The sequence below is a fragment of the Larimichthys crocea genome, chromosome IX (assembly GCF_000972845.2).
Source record: "Larimichthys crocea isolate SSNF chromosome IX, L_crocea_2.0, whole genome shotgun sequence".
NCBI classification, from domain to species: Eukaryota; Metazoa; Chordata; class Actinopteri; family Sciaenidae; genus Larimichthys; species Larimichthys crocea.
In genome coordinates, this window is record NC_040019.1 from 13,298,221 (window position 1) to 13,314,502 (window position 16,282).

The 16,282-nt window shown below is 43.8% G+C and overlaps 1 protein-coding gene across 1 annotated transcript; it reads left to right on the forward strand.

Moving 5' to 3' along the window:
- The first annotated feature begins 212 nt into the window (after nt 1-212).
- On the forward strand, nt 213-8,054 carry gpat3 (glycerol-3-phosphate acyltransferase 3). The gene is given in 16 exon segments (XM_027282240.1): nt 213-382; nt 500-566; nt 4,724-4,731; nt 4,734-4,774; nt 4,776-4,811; nt 4,899-4,915; nt 4,918-4,991; nt 5,079-5,124; nt 5,127-5,193; nt 5,454-5,476; nt 5,479-5,508; nt 5,586-5,597; nt 5,600-5,668; nt 6,752-6,936; nt 7,462-7,541; nt 7,627-8,054. Coding segments are annotated over 16 exon segments (996 nt in total). The 5' UTR covers nt 213-238; the 3' UTR covers nt 7,724-8,054.
- The last annotated feature ends 8,228 nt before the right edge of the window (nt 8,055-16,282 follow it).

Sequence of the window (16,282 nt, forward strand, 5' to 3'; positions counted from 1 at the left end):
TATTAACCACGAGAAGAACCAGGTCGTGGTGGGTCATGGTGGATTGTGGTGGGTCGTGGTGGATTGTGGTGGGTCGTGGTTGGTTGTTGTGGGTCGTGGTTGGTTGTTGTGGGTCGTGGTGGATTGTTGTGGGTCGTGGTTGGTTGTTGTGGGTCGTGGTTGGTTGTTGTGGGTAGTAAAAAGGACTCTGGTGTTTGTCCTGTTTGCAGATGATGAGCTGACCTCAGACCTGTCAGACATGGAGGACCTGTGGGGCGTGGCTGTAGGTGTTTTCCAGGTGTGGATGTTTGTGGTGGTGTTCTTCATCATGCTCCCGGCCATGTTCGGCCTCTCTCTGGGGGTCACGGGCGTCTACATCCAGATCCTGGTCCACATCCTGGAGGTAAGTGACACAGACGGCGTGCCGTCACTCCTCTAGACTTCACATGTGATGAAATGATGGCAGGAGGCAGCGTGTCAGAGGTTGTCTCAAGCGTGTCAGAGGTTGTCTTCTCTGCAGTGGGCCACGTTACGGATCCAAAGAGGACGGCAGGAGCAGCCTGATGTACCGGTACCTCTGCCCAACGGTGAGTCCAGATTAAAGCCTGCATCAAACAGGAAGTAGAGTTCTGTTTCCTTATATTATCAGTCAGCTCTGTTATCCTTTCCCCAAAACTAGCAGACCAGCTGCTTCCTGATTCCTGGACACGTTAAAACACAGTGAGTTAAAGTTTACAGTGAGTTAAAGTTTACAGTGAGCTGAAGTTTACAGAGAGTTAAAGTTCACAGTGAGTTAAAGTTTACAGTGAGTTAAAGTTTACAGTGAGCTAAACTTTACAGAGAGTTAAAGTTTACAGAGAGTTAAAGTTTACAGTGAGCTGAAGTTTACAGAGAGTTAAAGTTTAAGTGGATTAAAGTATTACAAGTGGTTAAGTTACAGAAGTTAAGTTTAACAGAGATTTAAAGTTACAGTGAGCTTGAGTTTACAGTGAGATTAAATTTACAAGAGGCTGAATTTACAGTGAGTTAAAGTTTTTACATGAGTTAAAGTTGACAGTGAGCTGAGTTTTAAAATAATTCACAGGAGTTAAAGGTTTACAAGTAGATTAAAGTTTACAGGGAGCTAAGATTTTGTTCAAAACAGAGAGTTAAAGTTTACAGAGAGTTTAAAGTTTACAGTGAGTAGAAGTTTACAGGGAGAGCTTAAGTTTACAGAGTTAAAGTTTACAGTGGAGTTAAAGTTTACAGTGAGTAAAGTTTACAGAGCGTAGTTTAACGAGTAAGTTACAGGATGGACTGTTAAGTTATACAGAACTGAAGCTATTCAGTGAGTGTAAAGTTTTACAAGGAGTAATTTAAGTAGAAGTTTACAGTGAGTTTAAAGTTTACAGAGAGTTAAAGTTTCAAGTGAAATAATTTAACATGGAGCTTGAAAGTTTACAGAGAGAAAGTTTTACAGAGGAGTAAGTACGTATAAAGTTTTACAACTAAGGGTAAGTTGACGAAGTGAAGTTAAAGTGTTCAGTGAGCTGAAGTTTACAGTGAGCTAAGTTTTACAGTGAGTGTAAAGTTACGTAAGTGAGCTTAAGTTTACAGTGTTAAAGTTTACAGGAGTAAGTTTACAGTGAGCTGTAAAGTTTACAGAAGAGTTAAAGTTTACAGTGAGTTAAAGGTTTACAGAGAGTAAGTTTACAAGTGAGTAGAAGTTGACAGGTGAGTTTTAAAGTTTAACAGGAGAGTAGGGAAGTTTACAGAGAGTTAAAGTTCACAGTAGTTAAAAGTACAGTAGCTGAAGTTCGTTTCAAGTTTATGAGCTAATTTACGTGTATTTACAGGAGCTGAAGTTTTACGTGAGCGAGTTACAGAGATTTCTTACAGGAGAGAATTTAATAGAGTTTTACGTTAATTCAGTGAGTTAAGTTTACAGTGCAGTCAATAAAAGTTTACAGATGTAAGAGTTTACGTGCGATAGTTGTAGCCGAAGTCGTTTACCAGTGAAGCGTTGAAGTTTTACAGTTAATTGACAGTGAGTAAAGTTTACAGTGACGTGAAGTTTACATGAGTAACGTAGTTACAAAGTTATACAGTTACAAGTGAGTTAAAGTTTACAGTGAGCTGAAGTTTACAGGACAGTTGAATGAGTTATTGACAAAGTGCTGCTTTACAAGTTACAGTTCCGGCTACGCCCAAAACTTTAAGAGTTTAATCACCAGTGAGCTGAAGTTTACACAAGGGTTAGTTATAAAACACAGAGTTAAAGTTTACAAGTTAACAGTGAGTTAAAGTTGACGTGAGCGGAAGTTTACAGAGAGTTAAAGTTTACAGTGAGCTGAGTTTTACAGAGAGTTAAAGTGTTTTTTTTTTTTTTTTTTTTTTTTTTTTTTTTTGTTTTTTTTTTTTAAAAAAAAATATTAACATAGATACAGTGGTTAAGGTTTACAGTGAGTTGAAAAGTTTTTAAACAGTGAGTTTTAAAGTGTCAGAGAGTTAAGTTGTGTTCAGCATTTTGGAGTTTTACAGTGAAGCAAGCAGCTTGCTTTTTCCCCCTCTCAGGACACTGTGTTTTTCTGTATGAGTGTTTGTTTTCAAACTGCAGACACAGATCATGTGACGCCCCGATGTCGGACTTGATGGCGGCTTTCCCATTGGTTCAGTTTCAGCATCGGCCTTGTCTCCGGATGATGAGCAACAGCTGATTGCAACAAGTTGAGTCAACAGCAAGCCTGGTGTCCAAAACACACTGGGTCATGTCTGCAATATGTTCACATTACATATAGTGTGGTACACAGGGTCATGTGAAACCAAGACTTTTAAAAATAACCACGGGGCCTCTCCGTCATCCCCCACATCATCTCTCCTTCATCCCCATCTGCAGATTAGAAACAAAGCGGTACATTAAGGGAGAAGTCAGAGTTGGCCGCAAACCCTCCTGCTGCCCCTTCTGCTGCTGGCTCTGCTCTGGCTGCTGCTCCTCGGCTTGCAACCTCTTCCCGTTAACTAAATTAAAAAAACCTTAACCTCTTTTAAAAACAACAGAGGTCTGATGTGTTCTACATGAAACCAAACTGACTCATTAGAACAAGGAGGTGACCAGCAGAAACAAGAGGTTGAACCATGATCAGAAACAAAGGAGGGTGACCATCAGACAAGGAGATGACCATCAGAAACAAAGGAGGGGTGCCATCAGAAACAAGAAGGAGGTGACACACGATCAGAAACAAGGAGGTGACCAGCAGAAGAAACAAGGAGGGGACCAGCAGAAACAAGAAGGTGACCATCAGAAACAAGGAGGTGAAGCCAGCAGAAAACAAGGAGGTGAACCAGCAGAAACAAGAAGGGGGTGACGCATCAGAGAAACAGAGGAGGGGTGACCATCAAAACAAAGGAGGGTGAGTGACCACAGAAACAAAGAAGGGGACCATCAGAAACAAGAAGGGTGACCATCAGAACAAGGCTTTTATTCATCAGGGAGAGTTCAGGAGTGGATCATCATCATCTCAGACACATATCTGTGTTATCCACATAGAGCACGACCAATGATTTCTACTGTGGAAACATATGTACTGTGAGAGAATCGAGCGACTCAAGGCCAGTCCTGACTGCATTAACGTATGTTCTAACTTCCGTTCTACATTACACATACATCGTGTTACGTTAATTTCTGGCACGTTACATGGTTAACACTTACATATTAACTAGGTTACGCTGTGTTTACGTTACATATGTTACATTGACTTGCATTACGTTCCGTTACGATACATTGCCTTACTGGCGTTTTTGTTGCGTGTGGTTTAAGTTTAAATGAACTCTTCAGCGCCCCTGGGCACATACCTCAAACGTATGTGTCTGTGTTGGTCTGGGTAACCACAGTCCTGTGATTGTGGTCCCAGGATCATTGAGCGAGCGGGGGCTCCAGGGAGGAGGAGGTGGGGCAGCTGTCGGGAGGCGAGTTCGTCTGAGCGACGCCTTCTACTTCTACATGAAGGTGTGGAGAGCACGTGGACGACCAGGTACCCAGCGCTCTCCCTCGAGGAGCTGGCCTCCTGGACCTCCTCACCCGAACCAACCAGAACTTCCGATACATCAGCCTCCCGCCTCACCATCATCTGGGGCATGGCGTCTTTGTACGCTACACTCGCGTCCTTTCCCTCTGAGTCAGTGTGAGGCGAAGCAGCCAATCAGCTGTGAGCTTGAGGAGGATCACACCTCCTTTATGTTAAAAGGAGTCATCTGGTCCAGTCTGTTACGACTTGATCCGACATAACTTTACCTCAGGACCACAGCGTCCCACTTACTAACTACTGATACTAATGTATGGTCCAGCTCCAGTTCTGGCACGACACTGGCTCCGCCTCCGTCAATATTCCCCCTGCAGTGGTCCAAAACGCCTGTGGTACAACACTAACACTACCCTGTGCTGCAACAGCTGCTAACAACCCAGCTAACATGAGCAACAGCAGCTAACAACTCATGTAACGTTAGCTGACAGCAGCTAACAAACCGAGCTAACATTCGTGAATGACAGGCATCATTCCACTGATTTAGTTAGCGTAGCATCAACATGATGATGAACCTGTCGTCGCCCTGCAGAGATCACTTTGGCCATCATCGGCCCTCGTGGCCGTCATCGGAACGGTTTCTGGTGATTGGATTCTGCTGCCTGAGAGCAGGTACCAGAACGATCCAAGCGCAGAGCTCGTGTCTGTTTTGGCGTCTTTATGATTTTTTATTTTCTGTTGATCAGTGCGAAGAACTGGCTGAGCGAGCTGGTCCACCTGACCTGCTACAGGATTTGCCAGAGGCCTGTCGGCCACCATCCATTACCACAACAGGTGGGTCCGCTCGGCTGGTGCGCTTCTTTCATTTATCTTCACGCCGCAGCTGTAACGAAGCATCGTCACTTCCTGTTTCCCCTCTAGAGAAAACAAACCTCAGAAAGAGGAATCTGTGTCGCCAACCACCCCACGCCCATCGATGTGGGATTTCTGGCCAACGACGGCTGCTACGCTATGGTGAGTGGTTGGCGACAGGTGTGGGGGGGGCTGTCTCGTCCTTCAGCTGTTTGCGTGTGGTGATGTCACCCGCTGTGTCGTCCACAGGTGGGTCAGATCCATGGAGGTCTGATGGGGGTCATCCAGAGGTCCATGTGAGGTCATGTCCTCATGTTTGGTTTGAGAGGTCGGAGATGAAAGATCGGCACGCTGTGACGAGCAGGTGAGGCGAACTGCAGGTGTCGTGTTAGCTTTAGCTGTCACAGCGTGTTCGTGTTCTTACAGGATGTCAGCTGACGAGAACAGTTAATGTTTACAGTATGACTGTGGTCACATGACATCTCGTGGAGAGTTCTGCTTTGAATGTGCGACAGTTCATGTGAAGTTCACCTGAGGCTTCAGCGGTCTAAAGAAAGAGGATATTCAGCACGTCGTCATGACAACACATCATGATGACTCATGAACATGTCTTCCTGTCTGCAGGCTCAGAGCTCACGTCGCAGCCAGACCAACCTGCCCATCCTGATATTTCCTGAAGGTCAGAGCGCGCGGTGATGATGGTGATGGTGATGATGGTGGTTTCATGGTTGCATAACTCGTGTCTGTCTTGAACAGGAACTTGTATCAACAAACGTCGGTCATGATGTTCAAAAGGGATTTTTGAATCGGAGGGACGATCTACCCCGGTGACAATCAAGGTGAAAAACACAACAATCGATTAGTCCAATTCCACGACCCGCCCCTTATCACTCTCTGCTCCAATCATAGTTGAGCAGCCTCAGTCAGTACGGTCCACTTCCTTTACATAGAATGCTACGTGTTAGCTACATGTTAGCTCGTCTAAAAGTTAATTGAGCAAATGCTAGCCAGCTAGCTAAGTATTATGCTAATAAGTTAGCTAACATTTTGCTACAGAGCAAACTAGCTAGCTAATCCTTAACTAGGTATTGTAAGCTAAATATAGTTAACTAGCTTGCTAAGCTACATCGATCCTAACCTAAACTGTGTAATAAATGTAGAGTGTGTCTGACAGACATTACTGACACTGCAGCAGCACAGAGACTTTAATACAGTTAGTCAAAGGCAGCTTGAGGTTGCCGAGCAACCAGGGTCAGCTGCAGGTCAGAGCAATTAACTGCAGCTGTGCTCTGTCGGTGTGTGAGTGACTGCTGAGAGACACAGAAAATCTCTAAATGAAGGCCCCTCCAACTAGTGGACACTAATGCCAAACGGTAGGTGGTATCAAAAAGCCCAAATGAGCGTGAGCATCCTCATCTTGTCGACCATGTGAATGCTGAATTTCAGTGGTGGAAGTTAAAAAATGTGACCTGGGGAGAGAGAGAAAGAAACGGGTGCCCGTGCTCCTTGGGGAACTTTCCTCCCCTCCCAGTTTACATGGGAGTAGATGGGGCTGTCGGTGGGTGATCCTGGAGCATCAGTGCGTCTCCAGCCAAAACTATAAGTCTGACAGCTTCAGCAGTGATATCGCTGCGTAGCCCACGAATTTTCCTACGTTTCTATGTAGAAATTATTTCTGTAGAGTGACATTTGTGGCCACGAGAGCCGTTTGCAAATGTATTTTTTGACAAATGTTTCTCTCCCTCTCCACTCTAGCTCTGGAACATTCTACCAATACACACCCATTGTAAACTTTGCCGTGGTTTTTGGTGATTTTTGGTGAAACCGTTTGGTGAACACTAGTTAACTAGCTCGCTAAGCTACATCGATCCTTAACTAGCCAGTTAACATTGATAACTAATGTTAGCCAAACACGAGCTAAGTAGCTAGCTCATTAGCATCATTAGCTAGCTGTGTGCTAACGCGTGTCTCTTCTCAGTACGACGCTCGTTTCGGCGACGCGTTCTGGAACAGCGGCAAATACAACATGGTCAGTTACCTGCTCAGGATGATGACCAGCTGGGCCATCGTGGTTAACGTGTGGTACCTCCCCCCCATGACCATCCAGGTACGCACACCTGTCTGAAGCTAGCCTGGAGCTAATGCTAATCGCTAACTGCTAACCGTCTGTGTCTGCTTCAGTTAATGAAACTACACAGGAAGTGATCAGCTGACTGGAGAGGTCATGTGACAAACCATGTTCTGGTTTCAGGAGTCATGTGACCAAAGAAATGAAACTAACACTGGATGGTATATCTGTGTACTGTGTGTGTACTGTGTACTGTGTGTGTACTGTGTACTCTGTGTGTACTGTGTACTGTGTGTGTACTGTGTGTACCGTGTACTGTGTGTGTACTGTGTGTGTACTGTATGTGTACTGTGTGTGTACTGTGTACTGTGTGTGTACTCTGTGTGTACTGTGTGTACTGTGTACTGTGTGTGTACTGTATGTGTACTGTGTGTACTGTGTGTGTACTGTGTGTGTACTGTATGTACTCTGCGTGTACTCTGTGTGTGTACTGTGTGTGTACTCTGTGTGAACTCTGTGTGTGTACTCTGTGTGTACTGTGTGTACTCTGTGTGTACTCTGCAGGACGGTGAGGATGCAGCTCAGTTTGCTAATAGAGTGAAATCTGCGATTGCTCATCAAGGAGGTCTGCTGGACCTGGCATGGTGAGGATCATCCACTGAGTACTCAGATTACTTCATTACACTTCACTTAGGTAGACAGTAATGAAGTACTTTGTGTACTTTTCAGGGACGGAGGACTGAAAAGAGGAAAAGTGAAGGAATCGTACAAAGAAGAGCAGCAGAAGAAGTACAGCAGCATCATCGCCGGACACAACGGCCTGTAGACACATCCTGGAGGTCCTGGAAGTCCCGCAGACCCTGGAAGTCCTGGAGGTCCTGGAAGTCCTGGAAGTCCTGGAGGTCCTGGAAGTCCTGGAGGTCCTGCAGGTTTGAGACAATCCTCCTGTCTCTGTGTGAACTGGATCAATCTGCATCGACATCATTAAACTCTGATTTTAAAGTGCAGCGGCGAGTTTCCACCAGCAGGAGGCAGCATGAGACAACACACGGAGCTGAGAGCTGCTGAGGAGACGACCTGCTTCTTCTTCTGCTTCTTTTTAAATGTTTGTTTGTTTTCTGTCTGTTTGTTTTCTGTTTGTTTGTTTTCTGTCTGTTTCATTTATTTTTTATCTTTAATCAAACATCAAAACTTTTGTTTAAATAAATCTGCTTTTTTTCTGTTTGTTTGTTTTTTGTCAAATTATTAAAAATTTCTGACAAAACGACAGAAAACTGAAAAAATAATTTAAAAAATTCAAAACATGACGTGGTCTAAGCTGTGGGTCGAGACCCGGCAGAAGGTCGCAGAGCGAGTGTGAGCGGTCACCTGCTGGATGTTTATTCAGCTTTTATAATATCAATACATGAATAATTATATAAATAGAATATATAATATAAATACGATATATAAATAGATAATAAATCTGATATATAAATAAAAAATCTGTCTCCTCTGTAAGTCGCTTTGGATAAAAGCATCTGCTAAATGCAATGTAATGTAATGTAATAAAATAATATAAATAAATGAAAGGACGCAGCAGAAGAAGAAAAATTAAATGAAACTGATAAACATGAACATTATTACATAAATTAATGATGGACACAAACAGCGATTATTAAAGGATGATGTCCACATCAGTTAAGTCAGACTAATTTTTACATTTTATTTAAAAAAACATTAAACGAGTTTTGACTTCCTCTAACATAAACATAAAATACACAAGACACAAAGTACACACAGACCTGTGTATAGTTACTTGCACTGTTATAAATACTACAGTATAAAATATACTAAAGTATCAAAAGTACTGACGGAATACATGTTACTGAAATAATTATTTAATAGAATAATGTTATTTATGGTTATGTGTTTTAAAGCTGCAGCTGTTGGTCGTTCATTAAATTCATTTTTTACAGTGTGCTGCTGTGGATCATCAGATAATTCATAATATATTAAATTAAAGTTAAATTCACGTTTCTCTCAGCAGTAAATGTACTTAGTTACTCTCTCCTGTCGGCCGCGTTTAAACTCACTTTTCTTCTCATGATTTTATTTTTCCAGCGTCGACGTTCATAGAGACATTTTTCTTTTCTCAAAATAAAATGCTGATTCAAATAATACAGATTTTTAAACAATAAAAAAAAATATATTTCTGTGAACAGACGATGGATGTTTAATTTGACTTTAGATGAATCCAACATTCATGAGATTCTGTAAAACTGATCAGTTTAAATAGAAGCTTTTAAAAAAGATCAAAACATGAGAAAAAATTAAAATAACTGGAAATATGAACACAAAATCTGCTGCAGCGTTATTTATGAATATGTATAAATATGAAATACATGTGTCTGATTTAATTCACTTTCATATTGAATGATATATTTTTTGTGTCGTTCTCTTGTTAAATTCTAAAATATGTAAATCATTTATTTTTATTTACTTGATGTTTTTATCTCTACTACACAAATAAAAGCACAGACTGAGTCGGCATCCTTTATTTGACAGAATCTTTTTGTGTATATTTTATTTATTGATATTTTACAGCTGCTGCTGGCGCAGATGTTTCTTTAATAGTTTGAGACGTTTTTATAGAAAACAGATGAACACGCAGTAAAATAACCTCCGCAGATATGAAACCATCAGCTGATTATTCAGGCTCGTCTCATGTGATGGAGGCGGCGGGTGGATGTGGGTGGATGGATGGATGGGAAGAATGGGGTAAACGGCACACAGCTGAGTCGGGGCGCGACAGTTTACTGTGACGGTGCTTTAATAAAGAAAGCAGAGACTGTGAAATAACATGGAGTTATTCTTCCACACACAGCCGAGCCTCCACCACCGCCTCCACCTCCTCCACCTCCCGCCTGTAATAACATCCTGCAAACTCAAATTGCTTGAACAGAAATTTTGTTCTCCCCTAACAGATTGTGAATTATTAATAGGATCTAAAGCCGATTCATAACCGATTGTTGAGGTGGGACTCTTGGCGAGCGATGCCCGCCACACCATTTACTGTGATGTATGTGTCTGCACATTTTATATCCAATTTAATGTGATTCAGATAGATTTCAGAGGGACATCATAAAAGGCATTGGACTGACCCGACTGTACGCTGCACACGAGCGGCCCGTATGGCCCAATATGTTGATTTGATTTACTCTTACCCTCACAGTGATCTATACAAATGCAATGCAGGTACACTAAGTAAATATGAAACATTTCCAAATTGAATAGAGTCCACAGAGGACATCATTTAAATGACGCTGTGCTGGGAAGCGAGCAGCCCGACCACCACAGGCTAAATGACTGCAGCTCTCTGAGAGGTCGCCATTAGTTAGAGTGTAATGCCTTTAAATACATTGTTCTGCTGTAACGTGTACTGATGCCCAGCGATCGAAAACAAACCATGTCCGTAATCAGAGCGCTGCGGCAATGTGACCACGACCAGTCACTGAACAGCTGATCGCTTTATTACAATCAATACATGTTATATTCAGTATTAAATATATAAGAAAATATTAAAGCTCTGACTTCACGACACACGTCTTAAATAACGAACTAAAAGTGTAACCGTACGCAGACGAGGCTCCGTTATACACGCAAAGTATTCAATATTATCTTCATTTATTCAGTTCAGCTACAGAAATAAAAAAAATATAGAATGAAATATGATGGTATAAAATCTCTCTTTATATTATTTATTCATAGTTCAGCTACAGAAATAAAATATTAAAGCTTCGTGACGGAAGATTCATCAGACGCTTTATCTTTCAGGTTCACACAGAAAATAACAAAATAAAAAGTCAGAGTGTAACGTACGCAGAGACGCTTCGTTATCTCGTTACGTGAAACGCGATCGTCAGACGTTTCAGATTTTTGTTCTTTAGTTTGAAACATTCATGTGAATATTATTATTTATATAATATTGTCTCTTAAATCACGCTCAATTAATTTAGATATGAATTATTCATTCATTCATATTTGTGTTATTATATGGTAATAATCATTTTGTTTGATTTTACAGTTTTTTTTTCAGTTTCTTAAACACAGTTTTGCAAACTGGGCTGGTTTCATCAAAACGCCTCATATATCCTGAATGAAAACACTGCAACCAGAATCTAACTCCTGCACCAGGTGGCACACACTTCATTCGTATGAGATAGTGAATATATTGGTAGAAGGATGCTGAGTTTTGAACTGCCAGACAGGAGGAGGCCTAGAGAGACCAAAAAGGGGGTTATGGATGCAGTGAAAGAGGACATGAAGGTAGCTGGGTGTGAGAGAAGAGGATGCAGAAGACAGGGTTAGATGGAGGCAGCTGATTCGCTGTGGCGACCCCTGATGGGAAAATCCCAAAGGGAGAGAGAAGAAGAAGAAGAAGAAAGAAGACACTCTGCCGGGCAGAATGAAGCTCTCTCATCTTAGTATCTTTTCCATCAAACTGACAGAGTTCAAACCTGTGGAGCATTCTTCAGATTGTTCACATGCACAGAATATATATATATATATATATATATATATATATATATATATATATATATATATATTATTATATTTGTGGTTAACATGCGCCATAACACCTGTTGGTGGCCATGAGCTCATGTGTGGTCATTTTAAATGCAAACATGTGACTATTGTCAGTAACTTGAAAAAGTTTCCAATGTTTTTAAAGTTTTGGAGACTGTAGATGTAACATCCATGTCAGTGTGTGTGTGTGTGTGTGTGGTGTGTGTGTGGTGTGGTGGTTCATACGTGTTCATACATACGTTGAGGCAGTCATGCTGGATCGGATCAAACTGACCACGGATCAGTCACGCCACACACACAAATCAGCTGACTGGCAGAGGGGGCGGGGCTCGTTTACATCGTCCAACCACAGCAGCTTTAATTGGTCAGCATTGATTAGAGTCCGTCTGTGGTTGAATTTAGTTCAGAACTCAATTATGTACTCGTGCTGTGATTGGACGCCCACCGCTGACCCCGCCCCCCTCTCAGTCCGTGGCAGAGGCGGAGTCCCGTGAAAAATGTCCTCCTGTGAGTACATGAAGGTGTGAAATTGCAGACTCCTTTTGGCCTCGGCCTCGTGCTCAGAGGTATTTCTTCTTTATTGACAGAGCAGCGCGAGTGGGGCTGCCGCTGCCGGCTCGCCACATCCCCAACCTTGATTGCTTTGTTTCCAGGTCACTCTATCTATCGCTGCAACTTTCCAATTCTCTCAGGCTGCTTGTATGAAGAAAGACGGCGGCGGCGGCTCCTGGGAAATGTACACAAAAGAAACACGCTCAGAGCTTCTCACTTTCACGCTCAGCGGGCGACACAACATCCTGTCAACGCCTCTCCACACCACCATGCAACTTCATCAAAGGAATAATCAAATAAACGCTCGCTTCATTAATAGAAATTATCTTAGCATGAAGATTAATATGCATTTAAACTTATGAGAGTGGTTTTTGGTATGGATGTGAGCAGGACATGATGGATGGCGAGGGCGCCGTGATGAATGGAGAAAGCAGCGGAACTAAATTGAAAGTGTACTCATCCGTTAGCTCCGAACAACTAATGATAAATTGAGCGGTCACGTCAAACAATGTGCTGAGCGACGGCGAGCCGACAGTAGAAAAACATGATCAATAATCACGTCAATAATTATCGTCTGCGTTCTCGACTACGTACAAATACTTCAAGCTTACTGATGTAAAAGTACACGAATATTTCAAAACATCCAAAAATCTGAATGGAACTATTTCCTCAAAAAAGTGACTTTCCCCTCTGCACCAACCATCAACCTCCGCGCCGGAGACTACGTCCAGTTTTAGACAGTCTGCGGGGACGTCACGGAGACTGCATCCAGTTTTAGACAGTCTCGGGACGTCACGGAGACTACGTCCAGGTTTTAGACAGTCTGCGGGGACGCCACGGAGACTACGTCCAGGTTTTAGACAGTCTGCGGGGACGTCACGGAGACTACGTCCAGGTTTTAGACAGTCTGCGGGGACGTCACGGAGACTACGTCCAGGTTTTAGACAGTCTGCGGGGACGTCACGGAGACTACGTCCAGGTTTTAGACAGTCTGCGGGGACGTCACGGAGGCTACGTCCAGGTTTTAGACAGTCTGCGGGGACTCACGGAGCTGCATCCAGGTTTTAGACAGTCTGCGGGGACGTCCAGGAGACTACGTCCAGGTTTTAGACAGTCTGCGGACGTCACGGAGACTACGTCCAGGTTTTAGACAGTCTGCGGGGACGTCACGGAGACTATGTCCAGGTTTTAGACAGTCTGCGGGGACGTCACGGAGACTAACCAGGTTTAGACAGTCTGCGGGGACGTCACGGAACTAGTCCAGGTTTTAGACAGTCTGCGGGGACGTCACAGAGACACGTCAGGTCTTAGACAGTCTGTGGGGACGTCACAGAGACTACGTCCAGGTCTTAGACAGTCTGCGAGGACGTCCGAAGACTAGTCCAGGTTTTAGACAGTCTGCGGGGACGTCACGGAGACTACGTCCAGGTTTTAACAGTCTGCGGGGACGTCACGGAGACTACGTCCAGGTTTTAGACAGTCTGCGGGGACGTCACGGAGACTACGTCCAGGTTTTAGACAGTCTGCGGGGACGTCACGGAGACTACGTCCAGGTTTTAGACAGTCTGCGGGGACGTCACGGAGATATGTCCAGTTTTAGACAGTCTGCGGGGACGTCACGGAGACTACGTCCAGGTTTTAGACAGTCTGCGGGACGTCACGGAGACTACTCCAGGTTTTAGACATCTGCGGGGACGTCACGGAGACTACGTCCAGGTCTTAGACAGTCTGTGGGGACGTCACAGAGACTACGTCCAGGTCTTAGACAGTCTGCGGGACGTCACGAAGACTAGTCCAGGTTTTAGACAGTCTGCGGGACTCACGAAGACATGTCCAGGTTTTAGACAGTCTGCGGGGACGTCACGAAGACTATGTCCAGGTTTTAGACAGTCTGCGAGGACGTCACGAAGACTATGTCCAGTTTTGACAGTCTGCGAGGACGTCACGAAGCATGTCGGTTTTAGACAGTCTGCGGGGACGTCACGGAGACTACGTCCAGGTGTTAGACAGTCTGCGGGGACTCACGGAGACTACGTCCAGGTTTTAACAGTCTGGGGACGTCACGGAGACTACGTCCAGGTTTTAGACAGTCTGCGGGGACGTAACGGAGACTACGTCCAGGTTTTTAGACAGTCTGCGGGGACGTCACGGAGACACGTCCAGGTTTTAGACAGTCTGGCGGGGACGTCACGGAGACTACGTCCAGGTTTTTAGACAGCTGCGGGGATGTCACGGAGACTACGTCCAGGTCTTAGACAGTCTGTGGGGACGTCACAGAGACTACGTCCAGGTCTTAGACAGTCTGCGAGGACGTCACGAAGGACTACGTCCAGGTTTTAGACAGTCTGGGGGAGTTTTTCTGACAGGTTCATTTATTTATTTTTCTTCATTAGAAAAATCGACTTCTTGTGATGCTCACAAACATTATTCAATGTTTACAAATGTTCTTTTTATGTTGATGAAGCTGCAGTAAGTTGTCCCCGCTCTTAATCCTGCATACTTTAAGCCTAATATAATGTGAACAGGTGAGTTGTATATAAATTCACCCTCAGTACAGTTGTCATGAACGGGGAAATTAGCTACAGAGACCAAAACTGTTTTTGTCCCAGGCTGTAAACATGTTTATTTCTGCTGTGAAGTTGGACATTTGGGACATGGGGACTTATGGAGACTGACTCACTGCTGGAGCCAGCCTCAGGTGGACGTTAGAGGAATGCAGGTTGTTTCACGTCACGTTTTGTCTTGGCGGCTGAGGAAATAAATAAATTGTACATCGTTTGAAGCTTAATGAACCAATCCCTGTCCTGGACAGAGTGGACACGCCCACCTCATTATCATATTAAAAATAAAAATAAAAACTGTAAAATAATTAAAAGAAATTAAAAATAAACTGACTTTAAAAAAATCAAACGTCTTAAATAGTTTTGAATGTTTTTCTTTATTCTGGTGAATCCAGACGTTCATGTCTCTGCTACAGCACGCAACGCTCGAATTCATCTGGCCCTGAGGAGGAAGGAATGAAGGAATTAAATAAATGAATGAATGAAATGAAGGAATAAATAAATTAAATAAATAAATGAATGAAGGAATAATAAATGAATGAATGAATGAAGGAATAAATAAATAAATGAATGTGAAGGTTGAGCAGTGTGCTCAGTTTCAGCGGAGCGGCTCGCTCTGTAACTCCCGGAGAAATGAATACTTTTTTTATTTGTGGGGACGGCCCCCGGGCCCCCGGACAATGTTGATGGATGATGTTTTAATGCTGCTGAATGTTATTTTTACGAACAGGGAAACACTAAAATTTGGACTTCATTGCCAATGATTGTGGCCGCTTGCATCAGCTCTGCGGCGCTGGCGGCGGCGCGCTGCCCATGAATAATCGGCGCTCGCAGCATGTTACTCTGCAGAAAGCAATTCCTCGGATAGATTGGCAGAAGTATTGTCTCCACGCTGTTTCTGGCCGCTGCAATCTTAATACATTTAGATAAGTTTAAACGCTCAGCAGAGAGACGCTTATTCTTACATCTGGATTCATATCCTCCGTCAGATTCATCATTAGCTTTTATGCAAGACGACGAAGAGGCCGGCCGTCATTAACACGAGATGCAACAGTGTGTCCCTCCTCGTCCTTTATCCTCCGTCATATTTTCATCCTCCTTTCGGACTGACTGGAATTATTCAGATTTGTGCAAATGACTTGTTTTCATTTTCCCCCCTCGCAGTGGAAATTGAAAGTGACCCAGCGTGACCTCGTCTATTACTCAAGCTAAATTGCGTTGAACGTTCGGCGGATCATGTGAGCACGCCGGGCTTTGTTAACCGCCGAGCTGTGGACCTGCAGATCCAGAGCATCTGTAGCAGTTTGGAAGAATCGCCGTGTTACGACCTCGCACTCCACGCTCTCATGAAGCCCCATTTAAATATTCTCCACAGAACAAAAGCAATCATGTTCAGAGCGCGGCGCCGGGTCAGGGGCCGCCGCCCACCGGGGGCCGCCCGCGGGGGCCGCCCGCCGGGGGCCGCCCGCGGGGGCCGCCCGCCGGGAGCCGCTAGTCTAAGTTGAGTTTTTCAAGAAATTTTTCAGTTTAGAAGTCGGTGACAGCGACACAGAGAGGGCGTTCAACCAATCAGAGCCGAGCACAGTGCCTATAAACTTTACATAAAGTTATTAATGAACTGCTCATTGATTAAACAGGTCACATGACTGATCAATTTTTCTAAACTTTTCATTGAATGTTCTTTCAAGGTGTCGGTGGGCTCG